This window comes from Oryza glaberrima, chromosome 5 (assembly GCF_000147395.1).
Source record: "Oryza glaberrima chromosome 5, OglaRS2, whole genome shotgun sequence".
Lineage (NCBI taxonomy): Eukaryota > Viridiplantae > Streptophyta > Magnoliopsida > Poales > Poaceae > Oryza > Oryza glaberrima.
This window is the reverse complement of record NC_068330.1, coordinates 23925616-23939760: the sequence shown is the minus strand read 5'-3', so window position 1 is coordinate 23939760 and position 14145 is coordinate 23925616. Positions and strand designations below refer to the sequence as shown.

The following is a 14145-nucleotide window of genomic DNA, read 5'->3' as shown; positions in this document are numbered from 1 at the left end:
TAATCTGAAACTGTTTATGATAAGAAGCATAAAATGGGACAAAATTTAACCTAGGAACATACAAGAATTGGTCACATTCCATGTGTACCACTTTGTGACTTGTCTGTGATTGCTTGAGCTCATTGCCCTTTGCTTGGCACCTGATGCTAAGCTAGCTTGGCAAGGCAGCATGCTGCACAGAACCCAGCCACCAAGGCACAGGACAAAACGGGGGAGCACATGGATTTGGACGAACGAACTGGGCCTAGCTGAATTAGCTACCAAGGAATATCGTGGTTGGCCACGAGTTGGAAAGCTTCTGAAATTTTTGACTCGAAAAAATGCTGTCTTAGCTAGCTGAATTAGCTTCTCTGGTAGCATGCAGGATGCGTGGAGGTTTAGACAGATACTGCCACATGATCTAACGATTAATTAGGACTCTCAAGACCTGAGATGGAATTAGCTAGGTCACACGCTCTTTCACTTTCAGTTTAGAACATTTTAATTGGATTAATTGGTAGCACAATTGTTTTGCCATCCTGCAAGATACCAGTCTCTGAAGCTGACAGGTATAATGCTGCTCCCTCTAGATGATAATGTTCAGTAAGTGTAAAATTTCATGGCCGTCCAATTTGTCAGCATCTGAACATGGTTATCATTACTCATAAATTGAAACTAAAAACCCAGAGTCAAACAGAAATTTGAGCCCTTTTTTTTTCAAAATAAGAAAAAGAAAAATTAGAGATTAGATTAGAGCCATACCAATGGGCCTGCTCTGCTGTGAGGTTTGACGATTGTCCACTTTGAACCAATGGCATGGCATCTTCTCCCAACTTATATATAGATATCTCCACTCATCTTCTCCTAAACATCTATCCATTTTTTTATAAAAAAGATGTTTAATTAGCGCTAGCATCTTCAGTGGGCAATGAATAATAATGTCAAGAGGCTTATTTACCACGTCTTACATGCCCCCCAATGACCAACAAAAATATGCTCCAACTTGTTGCATCACTCACTGTACACGTCCTTAAAGAAACAGGCAAAGTAAAACCTAAGCTTAATTGCAATTGCTTCTTGATCCGGCCAGTGAGACTAGACCAGGTCAAGGATTACCAGCTACGTCAGCGTTAGTGATAAACATTGCCAAGTTAACTCGCACTGGTTCAACGCTAATTAAGCCAGTGAAGTTCATTTGACTCTAGTAACACGCTTTCACCATCTGTCACATTAATTACCTAGCATTACACAACAAGAAGTTAAGCGGTAGGTGTTATCTTTGTCTTTAGGCTTATATGTTTTTTCTTGCTTTTAATCAAGTGTAATTCACAGTCGTTGGACTAACAACCTTTGTAGTAACCGGTTTTAGCTTCTACTCTTTCCGTCCAAAAAAAAAATCAATTTCTAAGTTTCCATGTCTAACATTTGACTGTTCGTCTTATTTAAAAAAATTATAAAAAAATTTAAAAATATAAACCATGCATAACGTATTATTCATGTTTTATCATCTAACAATAACAAAAATACTAATATAAAAAAAATTTCATATAAGAATTGAGTCTTTTTGAGACGGAGGGAGTATGAAGCAAAGGCCATAATTAATTTTATTATCTTAAAAAAAAAAGAACACAACAACAAGTGGTAGAATGTGAAATCAAGGAAGCTCAAGGGCTTGCATGGAAAATAGGGAAATGGAAATTCATATGAAGAAGACCAAAACGACAATGACCTAAACCAGTGTGTCCGTAGATCTGAGCCGGCCACGGAGTCAATCTCTTGCAAGGTTGACCTGCCATCAATGGCCAACCTCTCCACATGCACCGTCAGAAATTCAGATTGAATTCAGATTGCAACATGCTGGCTGACCCGGCAAAAAAAAAAAAAAGTTTGCAACATGCCCCGGCACATATCACTCACTTGTCTGATCTCCATACCGAAGTCGTCCTAGTAGCTAATTCCACTTGTGCTGCTGCTGCTGCTTCTAATCTCGCGTTCACTGAACATGATAAGATTAATCCGATAATCTAGGGAATAATAACATAGCATGCATGCAACTTGCAGTAATATCCAAAGCATATCTGATCCGAAACGCATATTACACTGCATTCGAATTCAAATTCTACAGCGTCTGCCTGCCTGTATAATATCTGAATTTTGAACTCTGCTGAATTATGAAGGGTTCCAAGCTAGCTAAGCTTTGTCAATGGTCGCCAAATTCTCTCTCTGTCTCTCTCTGAAATCTGAATGTGTTGTGTGTCCAGGCTAGTGTCGCTAGCAAGAAAGCTCTTGGCGATTGCAGAAGCAGTGGTTGCCGGGAGAAAATTCTAAGGATGAACAGGTGAGTCGACCGGGTGGCGGTGGTGAGACTGCTGCTGTACAAAACCTGAATTCTCTGACACCGGCTTTAATTAAGCAAAGACTAGGAATCATCATACTGTTCATGTTTTCATTTTCATGTGTACACATATACAAATATATCCTGTTGTGAGCTAGCAGTAGAAAATTCAGATGAGAAAATAATATTGAAAATTGAAGGGGGTGTTTATGGACAAGGTAGTGGTGTTATTTTTGTTTCTTGGAAGTTAAACTATGGTCCATCGTACTATCATTATCATGCATGTCGCCAAGTAGTGCAACATCAAATTGAGGTATAAGGAATTTTCAACCAACTTTAATTTAGAGATAAAGTTAAAACTAAACTAGCCAGCTGGCAAATTGCAATATTGTCGTCTAGTATGGTACAATGTATCAAAGGTTAAGTTAAGATTCACAAATACAATTGATCTAATTCGGAGACAAAATTATTTTTTTTCAACAAAATTTGAAACTTCAACGGGTTTTTGCTAAATCTGAACATGCCTTTTTTTTTTTGGCTAAATTCAACTAAATTAAAATTTCTCATGGAGACACTTCCTAACAAGACTCACAGGTAAATCTGAAATTTCTTCGCGAATTCCTAACCAAAATTTCATATCCTTCACGCTGAAAGGAAAAATCTGTTAACGTATTACCTACTAACTGTTTTTAAGATAATGGACTAATTAAAATTCAACCTTACTACCAACACGGATGTACATCATCAATCATAGCAAGTTAGTTGGCCTCTACATATCACTAGTATATAAACCCTCTAATACCGGTTTCTCAGCTAGCACTAATTTATTGATATCCAACATAGATGTATACGACCAAGCTAATTGCCTCATATATGAAACTAATCAAAATTTAATTTGCAGAAAGCTAGCATTAATTCATTCATTCATGCATATGCAGTGCCTTTCCTCCTCTTGCTATCTTGCTAGCTGCAGCCTGCAAGAGCCGTGTGTAGGCGCCTCCACGACATCGATCTGTGCAAATGGCGGCCCAAAGTTTATCTGCATGTTTCAAGAGCCGGTGAACCTGGCCATGGGTTACCTCACAAGTCACAACCCTGCAGCAACCACAGCTTATATATCCATCCGGCCGGTCTCTGCCAAAAAAAAAAAACACTTTAATTTTTTTTCTAAGTGTCATCGCGATCCCTGTCTAGCTCTTCCCATTGGAACTTACTTTGCTTCGTCAAAAACCAGATACGTGGCGTGATTTGAACCACGGTTAAAGGCGTAAAAAACAATGGCATGAAAACAGTTAGCATCAAGAGTTGCCTGATGTATCAGCTCGAAAAAGGAGAATTAAAAGTAAGGAGTACTCTCATTCTCTCTTTGGTCAAAATCTTAGAACCGCTGGACATTGGTTCTGTTGGATGTTGCCCTGTTTCAGATCAAAAGATTCAGAAATCACGGAAAAATATTCTTAGTTAGACATAAAGTCGTCTGATATTCTGAAACATCTGTACACCACTACGTACATCACAACAAGTACTATTAGTGTGACTAATGCACTCTCTTATATATCATCACCTAACTCCTAGCACAAGCTAGCTAGCTGCATATACACAAATCAAGAGAATATATAGCATATCAACTACTAGTATATATGTTGATGAGTTTCATGTGCATACAAATACCTACTTCATCCGTTTCATACTATAAGATTTTCTAGCATTGTCCACATTCATATATATATATATATATATATATATATATAATATTAATGAATTTAAACATATATGTGTGCTTAGATTCATTAACATCTATATCAATATAGACAATGCTAGAAAGTTTTATAACCTGAAATGGAGGTAGTAGTTAATTAATTCATTCATTTACAGAAGATAAGCAATCTAGCTACTGACACTTCAACATGAACAGGACATGTGTAAAGCTATAGGATCGATGCTAGGACATATGTATCTACCTCTCACTTACCTTGTTGCTGCTAAAATAGCAAAACATTCTTGCATATCATGCATCAAACAGTGCATATTATTGCTGCATGCTACTAGCTAGTTATATATGTCCAGATTCCTCTCTGTTGGTAGCCGATGTATCCATCCATCTCCCCAACCTGTGAAAGTATATATCATGCTGCATCCACTTTAGTTTTCCGGCTGTCTCTAAGCAAAGCATAGCATATATATCGTATCAGTCTTATCAGATTATCACTCTCACATTCACTCACTCCTGCTGCTAGCTAAGCTAAAAACCATCAGTTTTTTTTTTCCTTTTGTTCAGGTGCATGCATGCATGCATACAATTATGGGCACTTCACCTTCTTCACTTTCCTCTCCCATTCGACCATTCCATTGGGGAACAGATAACTCCCGAGACTTTACATGCAATGCATCTGGCCTTTGGCACAACACACACACACACATCACATCTTAAACCACGTGAAAGCAACACAACAAAATGAGTGTCAAATTTGCAAAGAGATATGTATAGTAGTAGCCACAAATTGATTGATGTCTCCTCTAATTTTTGCATCACATCGATCTCACAGTTAATTAGGAATTGAATTGAAGAAGGAAAGAAGCTGAGCTAGATCGAGCTAGAGACAACAAGAGTTTTGCTAGCTCGATCGATCAAACGTTGCTTCTTATGGCATGCATGAAGCTCTTAATCTAGGGCAGAATTAGTATACACTTGCCAAATTAAAATGAGAAAGAAATGGAGGATTAACAAAGACTAGATCGATTGTGGTAGAGTAGAGCATATATGACAAGAAATGAAATCAAGCAAGCAAGCAAGAGATTTGATCAAGAGTCACTAAACTAACCATTAATTATGTTGCATATATCTGAATAATTAATTAAGCAAGCAAGCGAATGAGCAAAAAAAACGCTAGCTGCATCAGCGTGCTAGCTAGGTTAGCGCGAGCTCTATGCATTGCTTCTTAAAAACCACGTGTGCTTGTGACTCGGCCATGGCGTCCATGGCTCTCTTGCTCTTGGTCATGGCGGCGCCGCCGGCGTCCTGCAGCTCCGGCGCCGCCGCCGCCGCCGTGAGCAGGTCGACGCCGAACAGCCTGATAGCCTTCACGGCGGGTGGCGGCGCTGCGGCGGCGGCCACCGCGCTGAGGAAGGCGGCGGCGGCGGCGGAGGTGGTGGGTTTTGCCCGGACCTTGCAGTCGATGAAGAGCTGCGCGTTCTTACCGGCGGCGCGGTAGAAGCCGACGGCGTCGCCGGCGTGGAGCCCCTTCTCCTTGACGAAGCGGCTCCACCCCTTGGTGAGCACGTAGCTCTGGCTGCTGTTCCAGTAGGAGTACCGGAATCTCCATACCTTCCCGGCGGCGTCCTCGAAGTTGAGGAGGACGCCCTTGCTCTCGCCGGCGGCGTCGGCGGCGGCGGCGACGGAGGAGGTTGTGGTAGGGAGAGGGAGCTGGAGCGGGAAGTGCTTCTCGGCGTGCTGCTTGGGGATCACCAGCCGGTTCAGCTTCCCGACGTCGCTGGGCGTCACCGTCTTGTCGAACAGGTGCTCGCGCGCGGCGGCTGAGGAGGACGGCGGCGAGGAGGCGGGGTGCTTGGGGGGCGGCGGGGAGATGGCGGCGAAGGCGCGCTTGTTCTGCGCGAGCTCCTCGAGGTAGGTGTGCTTGCGGAGCATGTCGACGACCTCGGCCTTGGAGCGGGACGCGAGGAAGCGGAGCTCGACGGCGGCCTCCGGGTCGGACTCGGCGAGCGGGCGGAAGTTGGTGACGGCGTCGCGGCCGCGGAACCGCTGCGCCGCCACGTCGTAGGCGCGCGCCGCCTCCGCCTCGCCGGTGAACGTGCCGAGCCACACCCGCTGGTGCCGCTCGTATATCTGCGCCCCCCACCGCCCGTTCGGCTGCGGCACCACGCCCTTGTACTTGGACGACGGCAGCTTCCCGCCCCCGCCGCCCCCGCCGCCGCCGCCGCCGCGCCGCTCGCCGCCCGAGTCCGCCTCGGCGCCAGGCTCGGCCGCGTCCATCACCGCGCTGGCGCCGCTGCCCACGCGCTGCAGCGCCTTCGCCGCCGGCGCCGCCGCGGCCGCCTTCTTGCCCGTGGACGCGCCGCTGCTCGCGTCGTCCAAGAGACAGCTCGTGCTGTCCATCGATCGAATCTGGTCGAACACCTGGTAGAATCGGAGCAGCTAGCTAGTAGCTAAGCTGATCAAGGAAAGGTGAAGCCTCTGAGAGGTTGAGGAGGAAGGGCGACTGCTGCTAGGCACCATGGGTTATATAGATGGATCGATGGAGGTAGGAGATGCGATGCTAACAACACTAATTTATTTTATTATTGTGGTCACTTGGAGCTTTTCTTATATGATGACGACTTACATTATTATTAATTATATCTTTTTATGAGGATTACATAACTAATTGTGTTGCTGTATCATGTGTAATTATTTTGGTGCAATGTATATATATGATATATTGGTCACTTAGTTTGTGATTTTTTAAATGAAAATTCATTTTTCAACTCATACAAAAATGTCGACTTTATAAATGTTACTTTGTTTTCCAATCTATGAATAAGTTTTTTTTTCCTATTCCTGTGTTTTCAATTCCTACATTATCTCCAATTAGTATGCTTCAATTAATTAACCACATTACATGTGTATGACATATAGGGCATATGGTTTTGTTCTATTCTGTATGGCCACACATATAAAGTATTTGTGTTGATGGATTGTATATACCATGGTCTTATGGGTTTGTGTTATTGTGAGTCAACAAGGGGAGATGATGTGATGGCCCATGCACCCATTGGCTATCAGGGCCAGTGTGATAGATTTGTGATGACATCTTTACCTAAATCTTTTAAGTTTGTCTTTTTATGGAATTATGAAACCACACGCATGTACATATTTAATTATGTACTGTTTTATCGAGGTATTAATATATTTATGACAGTTTAATTATCTAGATTACCCTAAAAGATTATGTAGTTAATAAATAAGAAAAATTCTAGGGGTTTTTAACAACAGAAAATTCTAGGTGGAAAATAATCCCTTTGTGTTAATTGGGCTAGCTCCTTGTGTTTGTTGGGGGTGAAAAGCAGTAATTCGTGCCTGGATACCAAAGCTAAATGTCTCATCTATTTTGGCGTTTATACTACAGGTATATATTGTGTGCTGGTCTCTGGTGATAGTGATAGTGTGGTAGAATTTTTTGGGAGTTCTAGAAATGATTTTTATGCGTGTCCACGTCGACCAGTTTTTTCCTGATTAGATTCCTATTTTTACTTGACTATTCAGCACACTGTACATGTTTGGTCTCCATGGATTGCCCGGATCAATTACCCTCTTCAAGGATTGGCAGATAATAAATCCTAGTTTGGTTTTAGTAAACCTGTCCCTATTAGTGTAGGAGTGTATACATTAATTCCTGCCATTTTTCATTTTTCACATAGCAACATATAAATATAGTTAGTTGAGTCTATAAAGTGATTAACATGAAGTGCGATAGATGGCTCAAAATGTAAAAAAAAAGATTAACAGAATTTAAAATATGAAAAATAATATTAGTAGATTTTCCATGAAAATATATTGTATAGTTCCATTTTTTATATTTATTCTATAAATATATAGTTCGATAAAGTAATGATAAAATATGTACATTAGAGACTATGTATCTCGATGCCCAAAACATCATATCCTTTTCAAAACAGATGTACTACTACAGTACTTTTAGGTTGACATTTTTGGTTCATCTGCTCAACAAGCTTTGTTGTCATGATACAATGCATATACACTACATAGTTAGCTAGACATCAAAATATGGTACATATCTCGTATCGATCATGCTCACTGACCGAACTTAAATAGGGTCAATGATATCCATCCAGTTGCATATATATAATTAAACCCCATAATATGATAATAACATCGAGATGTCGGCTGTGTTGGATTTTAGCATACATGCACAGATGGGTTTCAAGAAGGCAGGGGCATGTGTGTGTGTGTGTGTGTGTGTGTGTGTGTGTGTGTATATATATATATATATATATATATATATATATATATATATATATATATATATATATATATATATTTGTATATATAGTATATCGTGTCAGCTAACTAGCTAGCTAGTTGACAAATGACGAGTCATAATTTCATAAATTTGATAGGCTCATTTCGGGCTGCTAGAGGGGCAAGTTGGTTAACAACTTCCAGTGTGCGTTTAATTCTGCCATGGCTGGATGCGTGTAATGGGGATTATCAGCATGCCTGCCGAATTTAATCTGGTCGCTGGTCAGGTTCGTTGCTATATATGAATGTGGTGGAATTTGCTTTGTGATGTTTTGACATGTGGCCTGATTAAGTAGGCGGGCAGCAGAGTAATTGCAACAGACGACTTTGTGTGTACAACTTGGGAGACGACTCGATCGCATATGCACAGTGTAGCTGGGGTCTAGTCGAATTGAATATTAATCAGCAAAGTTGGCAGGTTACTTTATTTTACAAGAAAATTACAAATTGATTTTATACTACAGATATAGTGACTTTCCGTTTAATTTGGAGTGATTTTCTAGTACACAAACAACATTGTTACTATTCCTCAAGTTTTAGGCGACTGATGGATCTAATCTAACGGCCTATCCATCGTCTTCCACCTTTAGACCAGGTGATACATGAAAAGAGAAAAGGAATATGACAGACTAACCAGTGATGGCGACCCTTAAACTCCGACAAAGATAGAATTTTGAGGTTGGAGGCGATGGTAAGGCGGTATTGAGGATGGCTCTAAAGAAAGTAGCCAGGGTAGTGGAAGGCCGATGATGGACGGTGAGTAGAGGACAAGGGCAGGTGGTGAGGTGCTAAAGGCGGCGCCAAAACCATAGGAATGAAAGTGGGTGCACACGTGGTGAGCTAGAGCCAGAGAAGCAGTGGATTCCGACACAGCAAGGAGGCGGTGCCAGTGGTGGCACGGAGAAGGAGATTGTATCGGCGATGGCAGGGTGAACAAGAAGAGAAGGCGGAGGAAGGGTTTGGTTGAAGGGAGGGAGGGGGGGGGAGGGGGGTCGGATGAATTATAAAGCAATCCTGGCCATTGAAATATCAAATAATATTTTCTCTATTCTAGTTGAGTGATAAATAGAAGTCCCCACAAATATTATTTAAAAAGTACATTAGTATCTCAGACTCACCAGCAAACGAAGTGAATACATGTATGGACATTTTTAGTCTTGGATTCATAGTCCAATAGTGTGTACACTTAGCTGAAAAAGAAACCGGTTCCCAGAATTCCTTGTATGGCTGGATAATTCTTCGCTTGTTTAGCTAATTGAGCGTAACTTAACTGGTTATATTTTTTTTTAGAACCTGGGTTCTCGTATTTACGCGTAATTATTTTTTCAGGGATAGGTGATATACCCGTTGACAGCGAGATGTTTACAGTAACGAGGTGTTTATAGGAATAGGATATGTGTTATTATTATCACTGTACTATGTTTCTTATAAAAAAATCTTCACTTGTTTCACGAAAACCAGGCACACCAAGGTCTAGTCTACATACACAGTGGACAAGGCCTAGGTACCATGAATACATGCATGAGACAGCGTGACAGTACAGCCCGGTCTGCGAATGATCGGTACGTACGTAGTAGTGCCATGCGTCGTCTGCCCTGCACTCTCCATGGGTGGGTTTCCTCATTGCCGGTAACTGCGTGGTTATCGCGGTTACCGCAGGGGTACGATAATATAAATACCACGGTAACCTTTATAAATTTAAATAAATTTAAAAAATAATTTAAATTATTGATAAATTTTGTATGGTTTTGTACGGTTTTTTACGGTTACCGCGGTAACCGTGTTTACCGCTGGGGCGCCATAACCCTGATCTCGGCGGTTTCGGATACCCTGGTACAAGTACAACGCATCATGTGATCGATGGCCGGAGGAGACGAGACGACGACCAATGAGATCATGAGAGGCCGCGGCATGGAAAAGCGATCGAAAAACCGCGCGCGCGCGCGAGATGGGAGAGCATGGGAGGATGGAGATATGGGGTCCCAGGAGGAGGAGGAGGAGGCAGGCGCGCGAGGGCGCGGCGTGGCGTTCACATGAAGTGTGGACCATGGCCATATGGCAACTCAGCTGGTGCATCCCCCCTGAAAAAAACACAACTACTGCCACTCTCTATTCTCTCATATCCCATCTCATCTCATCTCATCTCATCTCTTCCAATCAACAGCCAGCCGCCGTAGCTTAGCTATACCTACTATCTCTCTCTGCCCATGGCCGTGACAGATCAATCGAGTACCCCAGCTAGCACATATCGATCGATCGATCGATCGAATCTCTTTCTCCAGCTCCACGATTATTGATGATGATCGATCACTTTCTCCTTTTTTTTCCCAGGCGATTTCGGCCGATTTGTTAATTTAGGACACACAGATCTATCTATCTATCTAAACGATTGATGCCCTGGATGGATAACATAGAAAATAACCCTGACAACAGCAACCGCAACATCTCTGCATTTCTCCGACGTCGGATGGACCGATGGCCGGCCGGTCACCGTGTTCGTGCATGCGTGCTTCCATATCTTTATTTTCTCTATCTGCGAGAAAAAGTTAAGGGTCCTTTTGAATCACATGAATAAAAAAACGGAGGAATAGAAAAAACATAGGATTCTGACAGGAATGTAAGTGTAAAACAAAGGATTGCAAAACACAGGTAAAACGTAGAAATGATCGTTTGATTGGACCACAGGAAAAACACAGGAATTTGAGGAGAAATAAAGACTCAAAGGATTTTTTCCATGAGGTTCTACCTCTTGTTAAAATTCCTCCAAAACTTGTATGGGAAGAGGCATTCCATAGAAATTTCATAGAATTCCATAGGGTTCATTTCTTTGATTCAAAGGGCTTTGTAGGAAAAATTTCTATAGGAATGAAATCCTCTAAAATTCCTATGAATTTCCTTTGAATCAAAGGGGGCCTAAGTCGCCAAATATCATGTAGCCTAGTGGCTGTAATGACCCGAGTGCATAGCATCTTAAGGTTTTAAGTTAAATTTTTATAGGAGCGAATTTCAGATTGAATTATTTGTGAAGCTAAGTTTCTAATTTAAATGGCTTTATATATCCTGTTGGACGTAAAGTTGAAGTAAAACATTCCTTTCTCTCATAAAAAAACAAAGCTAAGCTAGCTAGTGATCTGGACTGTACTACACTTATTTGCCGCATGGCTGACGACTGCGCTTTCTACTTGTATATTACACACAATTCGCGGGTGTGGCACTCTCTCTCACACACAAAGTTTGCAAAGCAAATCTACCCGGTTTCATGTTGCTTTTCTAGCCACTTTAATTATTGTGCTGTTGCTCGCGTGGCTAATCTGCTCGTGTCATGACCTCATTTGCCAGTTTCAGAGTTTAGTTTCTTTCTGCACAAAAAAAGCAGATTCAGATAGAGAGAGATGAGCACATCAGCACATGTGTCTTTGTATGTACATATGGTGGCTTTAGCTAGCTAGCTCTCCAACTTGATTAACGACTATGTGATATGTTTGATGCTGAGCTAAGATAGCAAATTAAGAAGGCCGGTGCATTGGCAGCATACGTACTTAGCAGCAGCATAAAATACTACATGCATGATCAATCCGTCGATTATGCACGCACGCATGCAGGCGTATCATCCTTATCTCGTACGTGGCATGCGTTTGCCCATGGCCATATCTTCGTCCGATTCTTCCACAGATTTTGCATACTTTATCTCATCATCAGTCTCTTTTTAGTTTGTGTGTGTGATCGATTCCTCTTAATTCGAACATGCCTATACCATATCGGATATCTCTACTAGTAATATAATTAGCTCAAATGGTTAGATTTCTTGTGGTGTAACTGGCTCATCCAGGTTCAAATTCTAGATTTGACACAGGTGCTCGCATTGTGACGTACTCGTGGTGACTTCGTCAATCTCAAGACACACCGGCTCAGTCTTTCGAATGTGCTCATAGAAATAGTGTGTGCATGCGTGCGTGCTGGGTGAGTGTGCTCACGTTATAAGCGTTTGCGTTTGTACTGATTTAAAAAAACCATTAATCCGCTACTAATCACACACATATTTTTAAGTATAAAATATACATATAAGTACACCCAAGCATATATGCGTGCATATATCATCGACCAAATCTCGAGCTATCTGAAAAAAAAAATGCAACCAAATGTACATGTTTGTCGCATCATTATCGTCGAAAAAGGACGCGCTTTTATTGGGAGATTACGTCTTAATTTTCAAGTGCAAGGCTTAGTCATTGTTTGGTTACATGTCATCAGCTGGACCACCAGATTTTGTTGATGGTTAAATTGTTCACGCACATGTGTAAGTCGTTATTAGTACGTACGCGTGCACTAATCCCGTTGTTAATTGGAGATTCCGCGATACGACGTTTTGTTAATTGCGAGGGTTTATCCAACTGATGTGGCACTTTACGCATCATACGCAACGCACCCCCATGATTTTATAATTAAATGGCCATGGATTTGGCTAATTTGGCAAATTAAAGGATCAAAAGGCTCGGCCTCTTTCCAAACGTCGGCATGATAACAATCATTAGGCGCATATTTAGCTTGACCGTGATTTGATTTCCATATTAAGCCGCTAGATTTAATTTTTGGCCGATGGAGTGGCTTCTGCTGCTCTAGCTGTCCACGCACAATTCGTTGGTCTTTCTTTCTGGGTGATAAATTTTTTTTTTCAGTGAATGATGTTTATTTTTTTCCTTTTTTACTTAAGTTTTACCGTGGGAGTCAATTTAACTAGCTGCAAGAATTTAATCATAATAAATGGTAACTGGTATTGATAATTTTATTTAGTACTTCCATTATCTAAATAAAATGTAATTTTCTTTTGTCTCTCCTTTTTATCCCATATCTAGTCAGCTGGGTGGATTTCCACATGTGATATGATACTGGAGTACGTAGTCTTGATTTTAATTGTTATCTTCACGGCAGAAAGATTAATAATGGACCCAATTCAAGCTAATCCAGCATCAATGGATCATGCATCGAATAGGTTCGAGATAGGCTTGAAAAAAAATATTTTTGACAGTTTTAACACATGCATATATGGGCTTGCTAGCTTGCTGATGCCATCTTTCTCAAAAGCACACACATGGTCGCTCCATGTCAGGCTAGCTAGAAATTAATTCAGACCGGATATCATATCATTCTTATAGTATGTTGAATTGTTGATCACTAGCTACCAGCTGAGATTAGAGAATTAATTCAACTCATTTCAGTTGTTTACATGCATATATATACTGTGCTAGCTCCTGCTATATATGTATGTATAGTATAATTAATTAGATAGGCTCACATGTACCAGAATTATGGGCTATATATATCCATCTGTTGTCTCATTACATGGTTGTATGCATCTGGACAGTTAGGTATTCGACCGTCAAACACCAAAGCAAGAAGATGCTAATTTGGCTGTGTACATAGCAGCAAATTTTATATTACCCTCGCGGCGCCGCAACGCTTCCTAATTGGCATCAATTAATTCAACACGGCAATGTAGTACGGAGTACTCTCCTGCACGGTACAGCTAGTAAGCAACTGCAAATTGATGGTAGAAAAAAATCATTTCGATCAGTTCTAACTTGCTAGTACTACTGCTGGATCCGACCACTAGTGCTGCATGAATTTTCATTGTGTCCATATGGTTACTTAACCCCTGTGTGTTCATTGATCCTTTCCAGGAAATTTCCTGTTTGTCGCTAGCTAGCTACAGTTGATACAGTAATATGAAAACTACTGCTACATGAATCAATGGTAGTTTATAAATGCAAGATCATCGAATTGACCAACAATTACT

At 41.4% G+C, this 14145-nt stretch overlaps 1 protein-coding gene across 1 annotated transcript; it reads right to left on the bottom strand.

The window, feature by feature from the left end:
- Positions 1-4797: 4797 nt before the first annotated feature.
- LOC127772901 (AP2/ERF and B3 domain-containing protein Os05g0549800) lies at positions 4798-6514 on the bottom strand. Its single transcript, XM_052298897.1, has one exon. It carries the CDS (start codon positions 6426-6428, stop codon positions 5223-5225), a length of 1206 nt encoding a protein of 401 aa, XP_052154857.1. The 5' UTR covers positions 6429-6514; the 3' UTR covers positions 4798-5222.
- Positions 6515-14145: the final 7631 nt, after the last annotated feature.